Source organism: Aquila chrysaetos, chromosome 17, assembly GCF_900496995.4.
Source record: "Aquila chrysaetos chrysaetos chromosome 17, bAquChr1.4, whole genome shotgun sequence".
Lineage (NCBI taxonomy): Eukaryota > Metazoa > Chordata > Aves > Accipitriformes > Accipitridae > Aquila > Aquila chrysaetos.
This window is the reverse complement of record NC_044020.1, coordinates 10,597,446-10,620,602: the sequence shown is the minus strand read 5'-3', so window position 1 is coordinate 10,620,602 and position 23,157 is coordinate 10,597,446. Positions and strand designations below refer to the sequence as shown.

The 23,157-nt window shown below is 38.0% G+C and overlaps 1 protein-coding gene across 3 annotated transcripts in view; it reads right to left on the bottom strand.

Moving 5' to 3' along the window:
- SYT10 (synaptotagmin 10) overlaps positions 1-23,157 on the bottom strand; it is a 47,340-nt gene that overhangs the window by 5,524 nt on the left and 18,659 nt on the right. Inside the window, exons 3-7 of one of the 3 annotated variants that reach the window (XM_030041147.1) lie at positions 21,205-21,769; positions 8,964-9,084; positions 8,431-8,602; positions 6,819-6,948; positions 5,503-5,709 (exon numbers count right to left, since the gene is read on the bottom strand). In XM_030041147.1, coding sequence (XP_029897007.1) covers positions 5,638-5,709; positions 6,819-6,948; positions 8,431-8,602; positions 8,964-9,084; positions 21,205-21,769 — 1,060 coding nt within the window. In that variant the 3' untranslated portion in view covers positions 5,503-5,637. Of the gene's footprint in view, positions 1-3,783; positions 5,710-6,818; positions 6,949-8,430; positions 8,603-8,963; positions 9,085-21,204; positions 21,770-23,157 lie in introns of those variants that run through there. The other 2 variants (XM_030041146.1, XM_030041148.1) reach the window with 2 other exon arrangements.

Sequence of the window (23,157 nt, the reverse complement as noted above, 5' to 3'; positions counted from 1 at the left end):
CTGAGGAAAAGGGGAATTGGGCAGGAGATATTTATTCATTTGGACGAGTACACAAAAGACACTTTTTGAAGTTAAGGTATTATTTGCCTTGGAAATGGCAAATGGCTGTGATCAGCACCTCAATTAACTCCTATGCCTAATGCTGACTCTTCTTCAGGAACACCCCGTTTTCTTCCTGCTTTACAGTACAGAAAGAAAGGACAAGTGATATGAATATTGTAATGATTATCAGTTTTGAAAGGAGGCTTTTCATTTCAGAGTGTTTGCAGTTGCACTGAATAGCTGGGCATCTACTGCCACATTTTCCTTTGTCTTTCTTAGCTCTGTAGTCTGCTCTGTGCTGTGATTTAGCTATTTTCTGACACCAGAGAGCTCAGTTTAGACTGGCAAGCCCCAGAGGCTAAGTGAAAGTGAATCTTGAGCAAAGGGTTAAACTGAGTCTCAGCTGTGGTGTGAATGAGAGAGGAAACTTTCCATCAAAACATGCATTAATATTCCTGTCATATCTACTATATTTTATCTGTATTTTGGATGGTCTAACATATTATACGAGCTTTGTCCAGAAGTCACCTCACTGTCTAATTAACATATAAGTCATATTTTAACACCTACAGAATTTTCAAGCATGTTCATTTGTAGAAATAAAGTCATATGAACTTTTCAGGTCAAGGAACTGTCAGTCAGTACAGATTTGTCCAGTATTTATCACAAACTGAAACATATTTCTGATTAGGTGCGGATGTTCTGTTGTAATAGAAGTGCTAAATAATAATGATTATACATTTTGCAAGTGCAAATACTAGTATGTGCAAATCTAGGTTTTTGCATGCTCTAATAAGTTGGTTTTCAAATTTTACAGGCACATTTATGGATCTCTGAAAAAGTTGGCATTTTCAGCAGGAGAAGAACTCTCTTACTGAGTTCTAAAATAGTTATTCACCCTTCTTTTAAATGTTTACACACTTTAAAAATACAGTCAAATTATTTCAGATGTATAAAGCTTGTTAAATTAATGGAGTGTAATAAAAAGTTAGTACATATAAAAGTTTATAAGATACAAGCAGTTAATTGATTAAAAAGATATAGCAAAATAATCTTGGAACTACACTACCATGTATTTGTTGTGCATCATCATGTTAAAAACTTTCAAAAGGATTACACGGAAGCCAATTAAAAAACTGAGAAATAGGAGAAATGGATGGATCAAATAAGTCTTTTTTGGAAACTTAAAGTTTTCTTAATATTGCTCAAAAAATGCATCCATAGAAAGAGATTGGAAAGTAATTGCTTTTTCCCTTGGAAAAAAACAACCCAGTGAAAACATTTCATGTTTGCTCAAAATTTTCTTCAAGAATATTGAATGGGGTTGTGATTCTTTAAGAAATATGTATAGTTTCATTACTTAAACATAAGAAGTCAAAACAATTCCGTATATTGAAGAAGAAATTCTGCAGGGGAGCTTTTGTCCTGATAAACTAAGTTTTGTTTTATCTTACTGGTTCTGGCCACTTTCTCTGTCCCTGACCAATATACATATCCCTGAGATATGTATATTGCTCTTTTAGTGCTTGCTAGAAGCAAAAGACCCAACAGGATTACTGATTTCTAAATGTCTGATGATCATAAGGGACTGTGGAGAAGGGAAGTTACTTCTCTGACAGCTCTTTGTAGAATGAAAATGAGCGATGTAGCTATGCTACACCTTTTGGTCAAGACCCCACAGGTTTCATATTACTACTTTCATAAGGCCAGGAGTCAGCTTTCAGCACTGCAGACAAGAGTAAGGGTCAGGTCTCTACTGCTTGAACCGAAGCCTAATCCAGACAAAGGTGCTGGGGAAAGAGACGGTTACTTGCTGGGAGAGCGAGGGGAAGGGTGCTATCAGCAAAATTATACAATACAGTGATCTGACATTGAGATCGTGGAGTACAATACGTGCCTTAGATCTTATTGAGCATATGCTCACCTATGCTACTGTCTGCAGTGCCACTAGAATCCTAAACCTACCTGTGGTTCAGGGTCCTACTTAACATTTTGCATAGACCTAATAACAATTTTATGGTTGCTTAGAGCAAATCTAATGGTCCCTGAAAACTTATTTAATGTGGGGAAGGGAAACAATTGCTTGAAAACAATATTTACCCAAAAGACTGGAATGGCTCATTAGATACATTTGTATGTGGGCTTTTTCACTTTACAGTGCATTATTGAAAATAAATACAAAAATTTAACAGCTCCCCTGGAACCACTTAATCCATCATGTACTTTTTCTGTACAGTTCTGTGGTTTACTCTTGTGAATGTATAAAAAAGCTCTGCAGTGCAAAATATGATTCTTATTAAGTACTGTTACTGCTCCCAGTAAATCATTTCAATAAAAATAACTCAGGCTTTTAGGAATGTGAGTTTTTCAAACTGTTGTAAAATTACTACAATATATTTTATACCAACCATTTGCCAGATTCGATTTTGCTCAAATTAGGCTAATGTTTGCGATATGGCAGAAATATGGATAAACAACAAAACAATATTCAGGATGGGAGCATGGAGTTTGTAACTTCTCCAAATTAAAATATTTTAAATTTCTTAATAAAGAGATATCTAAAGCAACATATTCATTGCATAAAACTGTGCTAAGCTTTTACTCGGTGCTTCTGTGAGTATGCTGAGAGAGTAACTTGTGAACCAGGCTCTAAAGCCAATGGGTTGGTTATACTAAATAAATACCCAGTCTTGTGAGAGAGCTAAGAAAGCAGTAGAAAAAACCTAAAAAATATAATCTTTTGCATAAATTCTATTAATTACTGACAAGGGACTAAAAATAATTAATTAGGGGATCATTTTCGAAGTTAGATGTCCTAATAATTTTGCAGACTGATTTCTCCTAGATGCAGAGCACCCATAAATCAAGTTTAGACACAGAAGTCATTCACTATGTTATTAACAATAACAAAAATAACACAACAAGAGGGCACAAACTGAGCTATTATTCCTTTGGTGTTTGACAACAATTTAAATCTGAGAAAATGAATCTTGAAATACCTTACTACTTATGATGAAACATACAGGATACTCATAGAGAACAATGAAATATTTAAAAAGATGTCGCTCATTGCTGAACACTTATGCTACATTTGATTGTGAAATTGTTAGCTTTTTGGATATTAGGTGCAAAAAAGTGCAAAGAATATTTAGTTAACTGTTACAGTACCACATTACAAAAAGTATTTTCTAGGCCACAAAGGCCACCGCTAATATAATTTATATTAAGATAAATGTATACACAAAATAGTTTTTCAATCTCCACATACATATATCTATCTCTGTTTCTACATCAACCTTGCAAAATCATGATGAAAATGATCTAGGCCACAGAATCTCGTGGTGAGAACAATGATGGGAGGAAAAAAAAACCACAGAGGAGAGATTGTTCTCCTGTTTAAAAAATTACTCACCCAGAGCAAACAGAGGAATGAAATTCTGCAAGGCTGCTCTGTATTTATGGTGATGAAAATACAATCTTGAGCAGGGAGGATCAGTGTACAGCATTACCAACCCTCTCTGGGAAAAACTATGTCTGTCTAGATGCCATGAATAGCAATCTGGAACAGACATTCGAAAACTTGGGCTGGAGCCTTTTTTTTTTTTTTTTAAATTTGTAAAGAATCTCTGAAAGATTTATTTATTTGTTTGCTTGCTTGCTATGTTTGTAGGCACAGAAGGCAAGGCATAAAACCTGCCTCTTTTTTTGCCTTAGAAACACCCGCAACGTTAAGCCCAGCATTCCTAACTTTCCTGGAGCAGTTAAGACACTTCAAGGCATATTTCACTGTCTCAGAGATTAGTTCGTGGAATGGAGGGACTGGATCTTCATAAATGTATTCTGTGTCACCAGCCCAAACTAACCAAGCTAAAATGGTTCTTCAGAAGGCTGTCTAACCTGCCTTTTCCCTTCATAACTGATTAATTCTCACAAATTCTTCCCTTATCGTAAACCAATCTTCCACTGACATTTTTCTCGTGTATGACACTTTTCTTCTGTTTTGGAAAATACTATCTTCTCAGTTTTCTTTATACATGACAAAGATACAAACAGAGCCATCACCTCAACTTTTTTCTAGTTGCAGTTCAGCTTTCAAAATCTCAGTCCCAATCATGCAGTCTTTGCCATGGTCTTTGCAGAAAGAAAAAAAAAAAACCACGAAAAAAGAAAAGACGAAACTAACTATCTGATTGAGGTAAACTGCAGCGTTAAAAAGAGCTAAATCCACAAAATAATATGTAGGTCTCTTCCAGTTTTTAAAGCAGCTCACTTCAGCCAATACTTTTTGCATTTGCTGTCACTGTGTATTCTGATAAATGAGTTTATAAAATTGCTACATTTCAATTTCTCTCTCCATATATTGACACAAAACATGTCTCAAATTCATATTTAGCATATAATTCTAGAGACATCCAGCCAGGGACCAGAAACTATTCCACTTGAGCTATGCACTTACTCAAAATAACTTCAGAGAAATCTAATACCGTCACATTAAATCAAGAATCAGAAAAATGTGGTGTGTAGCTGCAGTTTTGGCCAATTTTTTGAAGAGCTAAAATGCGTTAAATCAATCCCTTTACTTCAGAGCATTCTCTTATCTACAGTTTGACCTGCGTAAAGACCAAGTAAGGACTGCATGATGCCAGCAGCAAATGGGCTGCTCCAAAGAGGCTGGATGCACCTCATCAGGAGACACCTACATCTCTGTGGAGCTGCATCAACTTCCACACAACTCATTGCAGACACATTAGCTTCCCACAACGATACCCGTACGTGCGCTGGTCAGTGCCACGCAGAGACATCCGAGCTAGCTCTTCATCAGCCGGTGGGCAGCTGAAGCAAAACGGCCGCTGAGTACAGCCACCTGCCCGGGCGCACTGCCTGGTTGTTTTGCTGGACAGGCTAACGAGTTCTTGCAGGGGCAGCAGGCATCTTGATTGCTGGAAGATTATAACTGCATAGATCCAGTTGTAAGACCTGTTCCATAAAGGCTGAACTAAAACCCAGTGAAGCCGGTAGGGTCTTTCTCATCGGCTTCGGTGGGCTTTTGATCAGCCCTTCCTCCCTGCCCAAGGAATGAACTGATTTTCCAAACACTCGAAACATGACAACAGTTGTTTTTTCATGCAACATTCAGTTTGAAGTGTTACCTTGAGAAGTCATACAGGATTTAGTGCAATTTAGAAGAAATTTACTACATGAGCTATATATGACTAATTGTTCTCCCTCAAAAGAATTAGGTGTTACAAGCTGCAGTGGTTTTGAATTGCTTAAGGGATTTTTTTTCTGATTTCTTTGTCTATGCAAAGATATAGGTCATATCAAAACACTGCTTGGATATGACACTGGACATAGGCCAGCGAGAAAACAGGTGAATGAATTCGTATGAGGAAGGGTTATATTTGGCTCAAGTCAACTTCATTCATACATTAAGAAATTATTATAAACTGTAATATAAGACTTAGAATAGGAAAAATGTATTTTAATAAAAAAATATGGATACAGTTCATCTGCGGAAGCCAAACCTTCTGTTTATGTTGATGTGAGCTACAAGGGAGCTTTGGACACTGAACACGATGAATCCACTCTTGTTCCCTAGGGCGTAAGCGGTGGTTTTGGTGATGAACAAGATCCCTGGCTATCAAAACTGGTTGCTCGGCCAGGTAACTGCAAGAAAAGTGTTAGTTTTACAAATGTCATCATATCTGGCTGTGCATCACACTCATTTCAGAGGATGAAAGACTCCCTCAAAGAACACAAATCACATCTAGACCCTTTCTGGATCAAAGTCTCTGGCAGAACTAATAATGGAAAGACAGTTCCTAAAATGACCTCCTAAAAATGCTTCTGACTCATTTCACAGGAGTGGGTTTATTTCACCAATCAGGGATGGTACCTCTGTCTCCAAACTTACATGATTCAGAGAGAGACATGAACCTCTAAAAAGAGGCTTCTCTGCTGCATTGACTCAGTTTCCGTGCCCTCACACTCTTCTGTAGGTGTTTTACTGAAGCCTTGCTCTTGGGCTTTTTCTACCTGTCTCTGGACATGCTGTGCAGCCATGTGCTACACCATGGGGAAACCTAATGGACCGTGATACCTCAGACCGCAACTCATTTTTCTACAGAGATTGCTTTTGGGAAGGGCTAAACAGTGTGTCCTCTGTGTCCCAGAACAGGGCCTGCTGCTTCTTGAAGCTTCGATATGCATCTTTCTGAATCCAAAGCTGTGAGCATTTTGCACGCAGAAAACCGGTAAGATGTGGCCACAGCGGGTTGAAGAGAGACCAAGCCCAGGCACTTGTACGTATAATCCCCCATGCATTTGAATAAACTTCCAAAAAGTGTCTGTTTGAGTTACTCTGAAGGTACCTGCTGGTATGTTGCCTCAATTTAGCCTAATTAGCAGGCCAGTTTCAGATTAATGCTTTTTGCAACATAACCGTTCATGTTAAGGGTTTTTGAATAGGAAATGATTGCTTTAGAAATACTTGCAAATGGTCTCTTCTAAGTGGATGTAAGCTCCTTATCATAACCTCTGGAAATTTTAAATGTCTTAATTTAATCTTACAATGCTGTCAGCACATCATGGAAACTTTTGAAATGGCACATTTAAGTAATCAATAAATCCATGCAACTAGATTTAGGTTGTGTTAAGGATCTTATAGCTGCTCCATAGATGCTGCACTGATTTTCATGATTCTCAGAAGCACCTAAGTGTGAGAGAGACAAAAAAATTCAATATACTGAGAAGGAGAAAATGTCGCTACTTCTTACCTCTACTAGTGGATGCCAGTGAGTTATTGGTTTACGTGGGTAAGCCAACATTTCATTCCAATGATCTCTTCCAAGCCCTTCAGCATCAATTCCTGTCCGACATACCCCAATGACCTCATTGTGCCCTACTCTGAGAATTGCAGAGAGGCAGAATTTTTTTTAATAAAAATAGTTTTAATAACATCTGATGTATAATTCTGTTTACTGGTTTAATGCAGCACAGAATACATGCCCAAAGTTTTCACATTATTTATTACAGATATTAGTTTTAGTGGTAGTATAGTAATATTAAGTTCTGTAATGGTAGCATCAAAAACCTCCAGCCACTATCAGAGTGCTTCTAGTAGTTATAAAATAGCAATGAAAACTTAACCCTTGCCATTAAAACATTACAACTCGAAAGACATAAGGACAGAAAAGGACCATAATGCATCAAATGATCTAGAAGAAAAGCATGCTTAAATTTTGTGGGAGAGGAAGGTGAAGGAAAATGGTAGGGAATACATTTCCTGCTGCAAATCCTTCAGACATCATTTCACACTATATTTCCCAGCTCTAACTGCTGTGGTCATTGGAATTTCAGTCAAAAATTTGAAAGGCAAGAGGCATAGCTGTAATAGGCTATACCTTAATACTTCATACTCCTGGAAGTGCCATAGACTTGCTGAGGGACTCCAGAAAGTAATTTTCTCTATGTTGCCTGTATGTACCTTAGAATAATGTTTCCTAACTTCCTCTTAGCAAATGCTTTGAAAGGAGCAGCTAAAGAGGACTGGAAGTATGCAAGTTGCTGTGCTCTTCTGCCCCTAATGGCATCACAGTGCCCCTTTCACATCTGACTGAGAAAGTCTTCCTGACAGAAGTTGGAGGATGATCAGAAATCTGATGGCAAGGAAAAACAATTTGAAGATTCGTTTTACTAAATTGGACTTTCACTGTTTATTTGCCCTGCAATCTCAGGAGCTCATTACTAATAGCACTTGAATGAAGCAGACTTGGCTCGGGCATGTTTCTGTCAGTCAGTGTCTAGTTTATCCTGCACTCCTTGTGCCACTCAGCAGAATTCTCTTTCTGTCAATTCTAGGTGAGGACACAGATAATTGAGGCTCAGATATGTTATCAGTGAGGGCTAAACCCAAAGGTTACAAAGCTTCCTTATTGAGTCAACCTAAGAATTAATTATGACTTAATTCAATGAGGTAATTATCTAATTCTTTTTTAATCATCCAAATTTCCTTTGATTTCAAATACCTGCCATTTAAATAGAAATTAGAGGTGTGAGGGTCTTTTTTAAACTGGGAGACATACCTGATTTATAAAGCTTTTACATAGTCCAGCCACCAGATGGGGACAGAAATGTATGCCAAGGCTAGTGGCCCATAAGAAGATTGAGCCGTGTTTCTTCCTCATCACAGTTATTGATAACACAGACAAAATGGCCTGAGCTCTAAAAGGTGTGGAACCTTTAAACCTCTTCAGGAAAAGACCCAAAGGCTTTATCTTTTGTGACACTGAACCTGCTTGAAAGTTCAAGGAGGCGGAAAGCAGTCGTTTGCAATGATCGGGTAACTTCTCGCTGAAGATTAATGGTCAGAAAGCAAACTGTGCTTACCGATCGTAATCCATCACTGCAATGGAGAGGCTGACCTGGTCCACATTCTCTGGAGGGATATCAAAGATGATGGCCTCGTTATAAACGGGATTGAGCGTGTTCTTCTTCGTGGTCGTTTTCCGCTTTTTCAGTCTTCGACCCTCACACATCAGTGACACTTTGACATATGGATCTGAGTAACAGATAATCAGTTGTGTGCATTTGGACTCAAAGTCATTCAAATGTGTAGCATAAAAGCAATATTTTCTTGTAGGAATGTCATATTGAGAAGACAAAAAATTAGAAAGATTTTCAAGACCCTGGCAAACACTGCTTTCAATGCGCTGTCAATGCAAAGGAAAGGTGTAGGCATTCTGAGCAGACATGCTGACTGCCAGACCAAAGAGAGCCAGTAGATCTGAGCAGGGCCTGTACCCATTCTCCTGCTACTTCCATTTCACAACCATGTTAAACACACAAAACCCAAGGAGTTCTTATTTGTCCCCTTCGTGAATAGACTCTGCCTTGTTATTTTAAAAGAGAGGTAGATTCACCTGATGCGCCAGTTATATCCATTGCTTTGAGATTCCTACATTTGATGACTGTTAATGTCATTCTCCCAGCAGTAGGCAAATAACAAAGGGAAAACATGATCTCACCCAAATCTATGCTTTCCTGAAAAAGAAAAGCAATGATTAGAAATCTGACCATCCTGCAAACAGTTCCGTTCAGATCATGCAAAATTTAGAATTCCTTTTTTTAACATGGAGAGACTTCTTTTGCAGCCTCAGATGCTTTTGAAGAGGTCACAAACAATTTTTGGAAATTATTTCTATATTTCTTATTTCTATAAAATATGGAAAGAATAACAACAGGATAATATTTTAGTGACAGGATCTAGAATTACTAAACTGAGAAATTAAAACAAAAGCAGAGCCAAAACTTTCTGGATTCCTGATATGCTTGTGTTGAATCCACACAAATGAATTCACCCAGTCTGCTGAATGTAGAATGTCAAGTTCTGCTCTTGAAAAAACTCAGACTCCCTCATCCCCAACAGAAAGAAATCTGGTAGGATATTTAGATCACACACATTTACACGCCTATTAGCCACTGGAATTCATGTAGGAGATTTATTTCTGCACAAAGGTATGCATACGAAAGGTTTATCCTATCTAAGTGCTTTGAAAAGATGAATGCACTTGTAAAAGTTGCTAGCTTTATTGCTCTTACTGTGCTTTGAGGGGTAGTTCTGTTCTAGAAGAAAAGCAAAGTAAAGGAGTAGCACCTACAACTTCCCTGGCTTAACAGCAGCTTTTTGGAGGATAATATACTCAGAAAGATGGATAAGGTCCATATGAACCTTAATAATCCTCATAAAGAGATGGTTTCTATGTTGAGACAATGGGCTGTGAATTCATGCAATATGATGTTGCTATACAGTTCAGGTGGTACAACATTTGAGAAATGTAATCTAAGGAAGAGAGGTTCCTTCAGTTCTTATTTTTTTCTTTTCTCACAATTATATAATTATCCAAATATCACAAAAGTTTAGTTGTTGAGATGTTAGTTATGTTCTAAATTGTTCCTGTTTTTCTAAGATTTTAAATAGACCCCCCCAAAAAGCCCAAAGAAAATTGCATATTAAGAACAACTCAGGACTTTTAAATATGAGCTTGTAAGGAGCATGTAAGGAAGTCACTTCTGTAAGGCAGCCACTCTCAAGCATGCTCATGTGAACTCAAAGGACTTTTTTTGACTACTACTAAAAAGCTTATTTTTAATATCTCAGCTTTAATATTTTATCTGTCAAACCTACAGCTACCCTGAGAGTACAAAATTTGTTTGAGAACTGCTGGATTTATGGTACAGCTGTTCTAGCATCAGAAGGCAAGCATGATGTATTTTTAAATGATACATACTAAAATAATGATTGCTGTGTAGATGACAAATACATTACTTATAGTTATGAGACAGACTGGGGCTTCTTGTTCACATTTTTCAGCTGTGTATATGAACAGTTTTATTGACTTCCTTTGGGTTAATACTCTGTCTAAATTGAAATAAGTACTTCAGATCTTTCTTGAGTAAAGATGGACTTAATCACATGCTTCAAGGTTTTTGTTGGTTTTTTTTTTTCCCTGCATTTCAGAATTTATATTGAAGAATGCAGTTTTAAAATAGCTTTGAATTCTCTCTTGCACTGTTAATAAAATATTGATTTTTCCGTACGTTGATCAATTCACATGTTCAGTCATTTTGCTGGGATTCTGTTCTGAGAATTAATAGATTGATAAGCATACACTTGAACATACACTGTGGGTAAATTTCATGCTTGTCAGGATTTCAGATTTCTCAGGATTTCAAAATGATTTAGCTCATTCAGTCCACAGGATAAATACAGCTATTTGACATCTCCTTAGCCCAACCCCTTACTTTGCCACACAGAGCGCAGAATTTTGGGCCACAGAGTACATTAACAAACTCACTTTTCTGTTTCAGAAAATATAAATAAAACTTGAACAAATGAAGTGTAATTCTTTCACTCATTTGTTAAAGTGGCAAGTGCTCTCTATATTTTACATTTTTTGTCATATCTGAAATCCGGTCTAAGCACAGCTTCTGTTACTAGCATTACTTTCTGAATTCGGAGTCTGATTGTTGTTCCTCATATCCATATGTCAAAGAGATCTCACTCTTTTGTTTGAAAAGGAAGTATAGTTCCCCCACATCCAGTGCTTCGAAGTTTAAGGCCTATGTTGATAGAGGTGTTGAAGATGGGTTTGATCATAAAACACAGTGGGCAGCTCATCAAAAGGACTAATTCTTCCTTCTTCAGAGAGAGGACTTGTGTAGGTGAATAGGGAAAAAATAATTTTGGCAAGATGGAATATGAACTTGAATATTCTATTTCTTTTTGAAGAGAAATTGGATAGACACTCAAAGGTTTGGTTGAGCTCAAATGATAAACAAGAATACAGACAGGACTATTTACCATGACTTAAATACTTTAAAAGAAGTGTTGCTCAAAATACTTGCAAAACTCCATATGGTGGTTACTCTACTGCACTTTTTTGAAGAGCAGAGAAAAGCATCAGTGTTTAACAAAATGGCAACCATTTGAGGCTTATGCTCAGTCCTTTTTCTTTCCTTTCTGAACACCGCGTACTGAAGTTATACTGAAAAAGAGCTTGGAAAATCCCCTGCAATCAAACCCAGTGTTTTTGACCATGCAATGAATAAGCAAGATGCCTTAATGCAAAAATAAATACTTGGACAACAACTAAAGGGAATCTTTACACTCTGCACAGCAGACTGTCCAAAGGGCAGATGTATTGAAGTTACTGGAGTGCTGTAACCTGTGTACTGACTACTCAGTTTGAAGTGGTAAGGGATAGTTTTAGGATTGGGAAAAGGCTTTCTACCACTCCACTGTTTATGCAGGCATTTTCTGACACCTGTGACCTATACCTGGAAAAAATGTGGCTTCTGCTGCCCTGAAATGTCTGATTTTCTTATTGTTGAACAATACTCATGTTGCTCTGTGCACTATTTCAATAGATAAATTTTACAGTAGACTAGAATAGGTATTATTTCAAATAAACACTCTTGTCTATATCAAAGACATTTATGAGTCACTCATTGTAAGATCAAAGGGCTAGAAATAAAATTAGTAGTTACCCTGCACTAGTCCATAGACACCATTTAACTCTCTTCCTGGTGGAGAGAACTGACTGTCACAGAGTGCCACCAAAGACTAGGAGTTCCCATGGTCCTCAGGTTGAGTTAAAGCACAAGTTCTTTCAGAATCCTTTAAACAACTCTGATGATTTTATCTTTTTAATTTAATTTGGTACTACTTGTGGCATCTGATGTTTGTTGACAGTTTTGTAGACAGTGTCTTCTTGGTTAGTAAGGAATAGGAAGTCCCAGTACTTTTAATCAGTTTCTACTCTGAGTATCTGCCAAGATATTGGTGGTCTTCATATTTGACTGAACTATATTTTGTTAGGACCTCTACAAGTCATAGGGCAACTGGGGATTAAGATATTAAAATGCATCACTAAAATAAATATTCTTTGGAAATCAATCACACAGGGTGAAGTCCAAGACTAACTAACTTCTAAATGTTCTTTTGAAAGATTAAGATTAAACTTATGCATATATATATATATATATGATAGTATCAGAGACTGGGTATTGGGATATCACCATTTCCCCCCCCCCCCCCCCCCCCCCCCGTTTTTTTTGTTAGCTTGAGCACCAGAGGTTCATGAATTTGGAGCTGAAAACACCGGTTCAGACCTAGATAATGAACAAAGTAAGGCTTAGCTTTTAAACTTCTCATGGCAGTCTTTGTCTACCACATTGATTATCACGAGTGACATTTTAAAATGCCCTGGATCCTAATTATTATTGATTTTAATTGAGATTTAAAAAGAGGATTGAAATTACTTCAGGATCCCAGTGCTCTAGAAAATTTGTATTTTTCCCACTTTATAATACACTAGATAATTAAGTTCATACAAGTCATCTGACAGGAACCCTTCAGTACAAGCAAATCTGAGGAAGCCAAGGCACAGACTGCCCTCAACAATCACGTCTGCAGTACAGTCCACCTCAAAAAAACACAGCTCAGCAGACACAAGCCTGGACTTAGTGGTTGCCATTCATGCATATTTTTAACTATGCTTCAGATTCTCTTACATGTATCATATTAAGTAACTCCCATGAAATTTTATCTCTTTCCTATGCCTATTTTGAGGGTTTTTTTTTTCTTCTTAAATTAAACTTAGATTTCAATTAACAGCTAGCTTTACAGTTGCTCATAATGATTCCCCCCCACTGACTACCAATAACGGATACAGAAAAAAAACCATCAAGCACAGCTGCACTAATGCAAAAGGAAGAACTTGTTGGTACTGAACATCTCTTCTTCATTTATTTCTCTTTTGCGTACACAAGCCATCATACAGAATGAAGGATCTGGACTAGTGGTAAGTGCTATACCAGCTTCAGTTATTTTTATGGCTTCCAGTTTACCTCACTATCCAATCCATTTGCTGATACGGCAATGCTAGAACAAAATAGAACAAAGAAAACACCAATCTCAAATGCATATGTCAGCTATTCAGATGAACATGGATTTTTTTTAGCTACAGAATACAGATTCTTCTAATAGCGAAATTCTCACCCCACACAAGCTGCCACACCTGAGTGGATGTGCTAGTAATTTTTTCCATTAGGTTACCAAGGATCTGTCCACATTCCCTGCTTTATGGGCTCTTCGGAAATCAGTCCAGGAGTTGGCAAAGTCAGATGAAAAAAGGTCCGTATTCTATTTTTTTTTTGTTATCAGACCCAATGGACACCAGTGCTCTCATTTTCACACTTATGCCTGTAGAATCATAGAATTCTAGATTCTGTAGAATCATAGAAATCCATAGAATCATGGAATGGTTTGGGTTGGAAGGGCCTTTAAAGATCACCTAGTTCCAACCCCCTCTGCCATGGGCAGGGACACCTTCCACTAGACCAGGTTGCTCAAGGTCCCATCCAACCTGACCTGGAACACTTCCAGGGATGGGGCATCCACAATTTCTCTGGGCAACCTGATCCACTGCCTCACCACCCTCACAGTGAAGAACTTCTTCCTTACACCTAATCTAAATCTACCCTCTTTTGATTAAAGCCATTACCCCTTGTCCTGTCACTACATGCCCTTGTAAAAAGTCCCTCTCCGTCTTCCTTGTAGGTCCCCTTTAGGTGCTGGAAGGCTGCTCTAAGGTGTCCCCGGAGCCTTCTCTTCTCCGGGCTGAACAACCCCAACTCTCTCAGCCTTTCCTCATAGGAGAGGTGCTCCAGCCCTCTGATCATCTCGGTGGCCCTCCTCTGGACTCGCTCCAACAGCTCCATGTCCTTCTTATGTTGGGGGCCCCAGAGCTGGACGCAGTACTGCAGGTGGGGTCTCACCAGAGGGGAGCAGAGGAGGAGAGTCGCCTTCCCCTCTAGAAGAAGGGGCAGTAGAAGTAGCAGCATTCTACAGAGGCTGTGCTCCCTACTCACAATATGGATAAACAGGGGAGGGATGTGAGGAGAAGTCTGAAGCCCTTGCAGGGGAGCATCAATTACCCTGATTGAGGTTTTAGAACTGTTGTTGCTGGAGAAAGCTTTGCTGTCCCTTACTCCAATTAATTTTCCCAGTTGTTTCCATTAAATTCAATAGAAGAGACAACTTTTAGCTAAGAACCTCCACAAATTCAGTGAGGAAGTTAGAGAACCTTCCATGTTCAGGGTAGTTTCTTCTCACATATTACCACCCCTAATCCTGAAATGAATAGGAGAAATTATTTACTCACTATACTGACAGCGTAAGAACTTCCATAGTTTCCCTCCTATAATCCAAGATCTTAACTGGTTTCCTATGCCAGCCGGAGTGAAAAGCTTATAGGGAGCTGATATATGAAATAAAGTATCATCTTTGCATCTTTTTTTGATCACAAATGAACTCTAGGCCATTTTTTTACTGATGCTTGTTTCTTCTTCTTCTTTTCCACTTGTTTTTCAAGTTTTGCAATTCAAACAAAGTCTTAAAAGAGCAACTCGCTATGGATTCTTACAATGAGCTACATAAATGTTACTGGAACTAAAAACTTTATACGCTTTTATTGTTACTAGTGTGTCATTAATTTTCATGGTTAAAAATGCAAGTATTTGCATAATTAATACTGCATTAGAAATGAAATCCCCTCAAAACTTCCTTGTTGTTACTTTCATTATCATTCAGATTATCATAATCCACAGTAAGTAATAATTTTTATTCTTAATATCAATTTTAATATCCAGAACTACTTTCCTATTAATTGTAATTTAAATGATGTTTTAAAGATTACATGTGAGATTAGCATAGCAAAAATACTAAGGTTGGCAGATATTTATTTTGTACTTGTTTCCTAAACAAGACATTTGCAAATTTTTTTCTCTTCATTTGCCTGCTGTATTTTGAGTAAGCATCTGTATCAACTAATAATAATTTCCTAGATATCAAAGAATTTATTCAGGCATTTACATTCCTAGACTTTTAGCTGTTTCCTTTAGTCACCCTGAAAATTGCTTTTCTGTATAGTATGCAAGTTTAAAGAAAAATGCATTGGCTGACCTTCGGATTACTTGAATACTGCAGGAAGGTAATTCCCCCAAAGGGCAGATTTCTCTCTCTCTCTTTTTCTTGTTCTGTTTAGAAGCACATTATGTGTATTCCTGCTTTCCAATAAAAACTATTGACCTCAAGGTTCAAGAATCAGGGATAAAATGAAACATAATGATAAATGTTGGGAGTTGGATGGAAAGAAAAGAAGAGGGAAACCTGTCCCCTCAGACAGTTAGCTAAGACTGTATTAAGATATTTCTGTTTTTGAAGTATAGATCAAGAGTTAAAAGAATGATAGGAGAGAGCAGTGCAGAAATCTACTAGTCTGTCTGTTTTCTCATCTATGCATTTAGAATTTGATGATATTTATGCTATCACAGAAATTGTCAAAAGCTACATGAAGCTCAAACTGGAGAGCTAATTCTACCAGCTCTCAAGGGGATTTTCCTTTGCAAACCTTGTCCCCACAGCTAATATTTATTTTCCTCTCCTGTCATTCTTTGCATGTCAAATCCAGCTCTTTTTCTTCCTCCCAGCACCACTTATTGATCGAGCTGTTGTCCTGGGAAATGAATCAATGGGGTTTGTGTTTGTTCTTGCCTCTGTGGAAGACAGTATGGAAGCCGTGGGGCCTGGTGCTTTGTAATGCCTGTGTCTTTCGCTTGTGGAGGCCTCATACTTGTTTTCACCCGGCATCCTGATTGCTCTGGGTAAGCGCAGCTGCTGATTGCAGCCCTGATTGCATAGAGAGGACTCCCTGAGATAGCACGCTGGGTCCAGCAGGTTGAATGCTCTCAATAGCACCCCGGGAAGCCTCCTGGGTGCTTCTTTTGTCACTCCCTCTGTACATAACCATCTGTCTTGTGCACCAGGGGGGTAGTTTCATCTTGCCAGGCAGCGAGGAAGCCCACTGCTGCTTCAGAACAGCTGAGAACAGAGGTACTTCTGTGAACTAACCGTGGCATCTACCGTCACGTGAACGAACCAAAATGTATGGGGCTTCCCGTATAAAGATGCTCTTCCAAAGCAGCAATGCCTTGACTGCAAAGAGACTATTTGCAGTGAGAAACTCAGAGGGCACTTAGGGCACAGCAGGTCAGTCAAGCTGTGCACCTTCGCGTAGCTACCAGGGTACCACCTGGACACAGAGATATTAACTTCCCTTGAGGAAACCATATTCTTTGTTCATGTAATATTTCTTACTTTTAAGGTGTACTGAAAGTAGTAGTTTGCCTCTAGCAAAGCAGAATATTTCAATAATTTTTCATTTCAAACAAAAAGAAATATTCAGTAATAATAGAAACCTTCCTCACTTTCAGTAACTGGACAGAAACCCACCCTTTGTTCATCATCTTTTCTAGTTATCACCCAGACCTACAGCAGTCCCAAACCTAAATGAAAAACCTCAACATGTTTCCTGTAAAGACTGACACAGAGTATTCTCTCATCTACTCAGAAGCAGGTGTTCACATGAATCCTTTACATCACTGGCCCTGAGTAGAAATGACAAGTGCCAGCTATTCTTGGCTTTAAAGGGGCTGTTCCCATTATAGAGATGATAAATGTTTCTATACTGACAAGCCTTTACTCTTTCACACCTATTTAACATTGTGTTAAAGCTTTTATGTACACTTCCAGAAACACTAACAGTCTAAGTCCATTCTGATGAGGATGGCTAACTGTAGGGCATAGTCCACTACATTGCTGGTGATAAAACATTTCCTGATAGTGCTGCTCTTTGAACACTAGAAAATAGGACAATCCTTATAATGTGGCCTCAAAGTTTGACTATCATTAAGACTTATCTTTGTCAGCTCTACACTACTGTTGCCTTACTCAGAGTAAGGTCTAGTGTGCCAGTTTTTATGCACTTATGAAACAGCAAACTATGGAGATTTCCAAAGCAATCAATCAATTTAAAAAGTGTAATAGGAAGTTACTAAACTTTTACATCCAGAAAGTGTTAGATCACAAGAGGTGGTCTTTTTGCCAAATCAATTTTACAACACTGAATATTTGCACTCAAGTGCTTGTTAGCATTTCCAATAAATGAGTTTCCTTTTTTTAAAGTATGCAGTATATTTTGATAGCAACAAAACCTCAGAAATGTATGCAAAACTCACAAGCACTTCACAAAACCAGAAGCTAGATATGTTGACTAAACAATCCATTTGATATTACTTGTTCCTCTTATGTTATGAATTAATTTCCTGAAGTGTATTAAGAATTACAGTATTCCAATATACTGAACAACCTTCACAGGTGGTCCAAAGCTGCCTCTTGAGTTTTTCTTTTTTTTAATTAATCAACCGAACAGAAGGATGGATTATTTATTGAAAATTCAATCACCCATGTATAAGCAAAATTTAGGGACATTAATACTATCAGATATCGAGGATACTTTTTTTCCACAACCGATTTTACAACAAATTTACCATGATAATTTAACATTAAGAAATGAAAATGCTTTAGCACTTACAACAGGTACATGCTACATATTACATGATAGCTGTAGGTTTTCAACACAACATATAATAGAGAAACAATGATATGAATGAAAAATTAAAGAAACAAAATACAAACTACAAAAGATAATAAATATCAACGGTTGAAAACTGTAAGAATAAAAATGAGCGTGTGTGTGTGCCAATCCCACACTTCTATAAAATAGTTTCAAATTACTATTATGAGCAAAAAAAAGTATTTAAACTGTAAATTCCCACAGAGTCATTGGTTTTACGGCCAAAAGGACTCAGTGCAACCATCCAGTCTGCTTTTCCCCAGACTGTATTTCCTGTACCAAATAAAAACTATTTATGGATGTGCCAGCAAATCTTTTTAAAAATGATGTTAACTACTGACAGAGTCTTTGCATAGCAGAGAATTTCCTGATGTCCTGTGGTAACTTCCTTCACTGGTAAAATGTTGCAGCGCATTTCTTTGGTAAATCTGTCTGGTAGGTGTTCAACTCTGAGACTGCAGAGCCTTGTGTCATAAAAATAGATTCTTTCCAAGCAAGTAATAGGAATGATTTTTAGCCTCACTCTACCTTCTGAATAGAAAATTTTTGACTATGGAAGAGATGTAAACGACTCAAAGCTGAAGAGAGGCTACTTCTGCTGTGTTTTTTAAGTTTTGGACCAATCCTTTGATCTATCACTTCTACCATTTTCTACCATCTATCATTTAGCAACACCGTGAGCAAATCACTGGGTGTAGGAAGCATGTCTGAACAAAAGACTGAAAAACTTCACAGAACATGCAACAAAACAGAGCAGAGGTGAAGAAGGAAAAAGCATGAGAGAAATATATTTGCAGAATGGCATCTTGGTTCCTATGCTCTACTGTGTAAGGACCTTTCCACTGAGACAGCCAGTTTGTTTTTTAAAGATTCTTTATGAACACCAGAGCATGCTTGCCTGGAGTACAGTTACTTTTCACTAACTGTAGAACCAGCTGGATCTTTATTTTCAACGCTTAATCCAAGTCCAGTTGACTCTGGCAAGCATTAGTTAGTTATTTAATTGCTAGTTAGTGACTTTGGTAAACTTTAGAACTGGTGCTTAAGACTATGATTCCCCATAGATTAACATCTTATGCACTGTTTATTCCTGTGCAGGATTGTCTCCCTCATCTTACAGTTTCTGAAATGGCAGAACTAGAAACCTTTATTACTAACCAATTTTAATCTACATGAAACAGCTGAAGTAAAACACAAGGCAGCACACTGCACATATACTAACAGGACATCGTATAGGAGGGTTTCATTTTGCCAGGAAAAAATCTATTCTATCAGTTTCTTACACAATTTTCTGAGAATAGTGTAAGGCTTGTGAAAGCTGATGCGGCCACCCAATACTAGAAGATACCTCAATTTTATGTGTTTATTGTTAATGGTTAAAGTGAAGACAACTTATTCACACACACAGAATACTGTAAACTATACTGGCTGAAAGGCTGAAATCCAAAACCTTCATGCTTTCTCTTAAACTTCATACATAGTGAAACACCAGCAGAGTGAATTAAGCACTATAACTGCATGTACTAACCCTCATGAGGAAGAGACTTGTATTAGAATTCAGCGCCAAGATTAGCAACCATTTTCATCCAGATGTATATCAGTATCTCTCCCAACTGCATAATTTAGTATGGCATTTCAATCTGCTCAAGAACAGTGATGAACAGTCCAGGGATTCTAATTTGCTGAAACCATTCTAGTTATCAGCTAAAAATCTCACACACATACCTGTTGCAAAGGACCAGTGAGCATTTAAATCATTACTGAAGTATTACAGATAATATCAAAGCTAGAATAAATTAAAAAAAAATTGTTACTGGGCTATTATTCCAACACCTTAAACACAGATCTAATTTTAAGCTTGAGAACACAATTCTTAAATTTACCTGAAATCTGAGCTTGATCACACTAAGCGTACACAGATGCGGTTTTCTGGAGGTGTGCCAGAGGCTGTTCAGACTAGTTTGGTAGACCCAGCAGTCAAAACAAATAGCTGTTTTTGTGAATTCAAATTTGAAAACTGTCTCCACTATGCTCTGCTCCCTAATATTTCTCCTTCCTTAGGAAACACATTGCTTATGCTCAAACTGATGAGGAAATACCAGTCCTTTGTCCTCCTAGTCATGCAGTCCTAGACTTCCTTATCTAGCAGGTATGAACAGCATGAAAACATTTGGGAAAAGAGGCATGGGAAGTCTCTGGCTCTACTGAAGGGATGGTATGAAGCTTCTGTCACTGAAGTCTACTGCTGCTCTGTCCTCTGCTCATCCCTGATGTGGAAGACCAGACCATACTCAAACCCAGGGATGACTCAGACTGTTTTGGATATCTCCACAGAACAAGAGACGGAAAAACTTCTATATAAATAGCATAATAGTTAAAAAACCACCAAAACCAAAACCCCAGACCAAAACATTTCATATTCCCCCCCGCCTCCAAATTCCAGCCAGGGAAGATGAGTTTGGATTTCAAGGTTAATAAAGACAATGTTTGGAGACTTGTGGTTTTCCCACTGGTAGCCTGTCATCCATCCTGTCATCCATGCACAGGCCTCCTTTTCTTGCTTGTAACAATAAACAAGTAATTTCTATTTCCCAACTGTACTTGCTTGTGCCTCTTGAATTTTGCTAGTAACCAGCAGCAACACAGATACATCTACTGGGGACCCTAAGCACAGGGCAGCCAGCAATGAACATTTCAGACTTCAAGCATTTTTAGCCTCTCTCTCTTCCTTCACAAGATTCCCAACTTATGAAAATCTGCTAACAAGAGGAGGATGGGCCCTGTTCCTCAATAGATAGTCATTTTGAAGGACAGGGTATTTTGCTTACAGGAAAATGTTAATTGTTCTTGTTAAGCAGTGACTTTTGTGATGTACTATTTAATTAATAAACCTAATTTACTTTTGCACAGTGAGCCATAAGGGTGACGGTATGTTCCAAAAAGATTTTTTAGTAATTAAATTTTATAACTTCCTAAGCATCTTATTCTCTATGCTCAAAGGAAAATATTGTCAACTTTTTCTTTTTTTTTCTTCCAGACTCTGCTGATAAACAGGATGCTCTGCCACGAACTACAAAAGAGAAACGAAAATATCATGTTAATGGTTTTGGAACACATTACTTACTGTGGTGGCACAGTGGATGTCTTTCCATACATTGGCTTCCCTGGAGAGATCTGAGACTTCAAAAAGGTTATCAAGAATAACTTCCCCAATCATGTCATGTCTAGAAAATCTGTCAAAATCATAAACACTGAAATGCAATTTCCTGTTGCTGAGTTGATCATAGGCTACAGGAAACTGAAAGGTTTCATCAAAGACAGGATTTAATGTCTTTCTGTGAACTCGTGTCTGAAACTTCTTTTTCCTGTCTGGAAGCAGATAAATCTTAACGTAGGGGTCGGATGTTCCTGTGAAGTCTTTAGCAGGCAGATCTAAGGCTTTGACAATTGTGACAGCCAGAAGTTCATTCTCATAATCATACCGGAGAGTGAAGTTAAGTTTTCCACATGTTTTCACATCTTCTTGTTGCCCATCAGAATCCACAGACTTCTGTTTGTAGAGTTCCGGTTTTATTCTCCCAATGCTGGTTGTTGTCTCTCCCCTTTGCAAAATCGGATCTGTTCCCATGTTAAAATCAACACTGGACACCTGCATCTGCCTTGGCAAGTGCCTCCTGAAAGAATTGTGCCTGCACACATACACACACACACACACACACAAAACGAGCCATGGTTATCTCCGGGAAAAGACCTGGCTATTACTAAGTAGAAAATACAAGACCAAATTAGTAAGGGTTCCTCTCTTTAAAATAATTTTAAAATAAGCCCCCACAAATGTTTTGCAAGTGTTAAAACATCCTTGAGAGGAAACGATCATTCAGAATGAACTTCTTGGCCTGAGGGACACCCAGTGTCCTGGCAATACATATATTTATAACTTTGTTTTCAGGCTATGGACCTGAAACTGAATTCAGGTTCTTTCACAGAACAAGATGACAGTTCCAACATTGCTTGATCCCACTGTGCTAGGGCCTGAGTACAGTATAGTCAGGCTGAAAAAAAATAACTTGCAGAATTGTCATCGGTACTTCCTGGGTTTTGGAGGCATTCCTTGGTGGTTTTTCCAATTAAATATTTACCAAGCTTCACAACGATCACTGTGAAAGGTGCCTGAAAAGGCCGTGCAGACCTATGTCTGGAGGTTTTCAGCATAGTGCTTTGCCATCCTACAACATTTTATATACAACTGCTCGGTATTTGCAACACTGAGGTACAGGCTGCCTCCTCCAATCATACTGGGAACATTTTGTTCTGGCTGCAATACATTTCAAAGTTTTGGTCAACATTTTTCTGTGATAGGTTTTTTTCCTTCTGTTCTCACACTCTGCTGTGGAGTGTATTAGAAAGCTGATTCCTGTACTCCTAGCAAGAAACAGTACGTTTAAATCCTTGTAATTCTGAATACACTGTTGCATAAGCCTATGTATTTATGGGCTTATCTTGACTCATGGACATCAATGGAAATTTGTGCCTTTCCTACTAAGAGTGAAATCAAAGCCCTGGCATGCCATACAGCCTTACAGTAGTATAAAAACACTGGTCAAAAAGCTTCATAGAATTAATCATCAGCAGATGCCTTTATGACCACCCCGTCCAGTTTAATTTTTGGACATTTTCACATTTCCCTGGTACTTCACTACCCCAACAATCTGTACTGGAAAAGCTCACTACCTCCTCCTGTGAGCATACTTAGTTGCCATTAAAAAACAATTTAATTGTCAGAATTTCCTCTGCTTTTTGCAATCAATTGCTTATTAATGCCAACTGCAGCCTTGCCTTATTGCTTGGTTTCCCTGTGGTGTTGTGTTCTGAAAACAAGAGGTGTCACAGCTGTGTGTTTCTTTCTTTAAATCAGAAATGCAAATTGTCCATTTGAAAGCAACCAGGACTCATTTCATAGATATTTGTATTTTTGCTGTAAGTGAAGTGGTTGCAGAAGGCATGAAGCACAAAACTACCGCAGTTCAGCTGAGCAGAGATACAAGAGGGTAATCTGCAGCCATTAAATAATAGACAA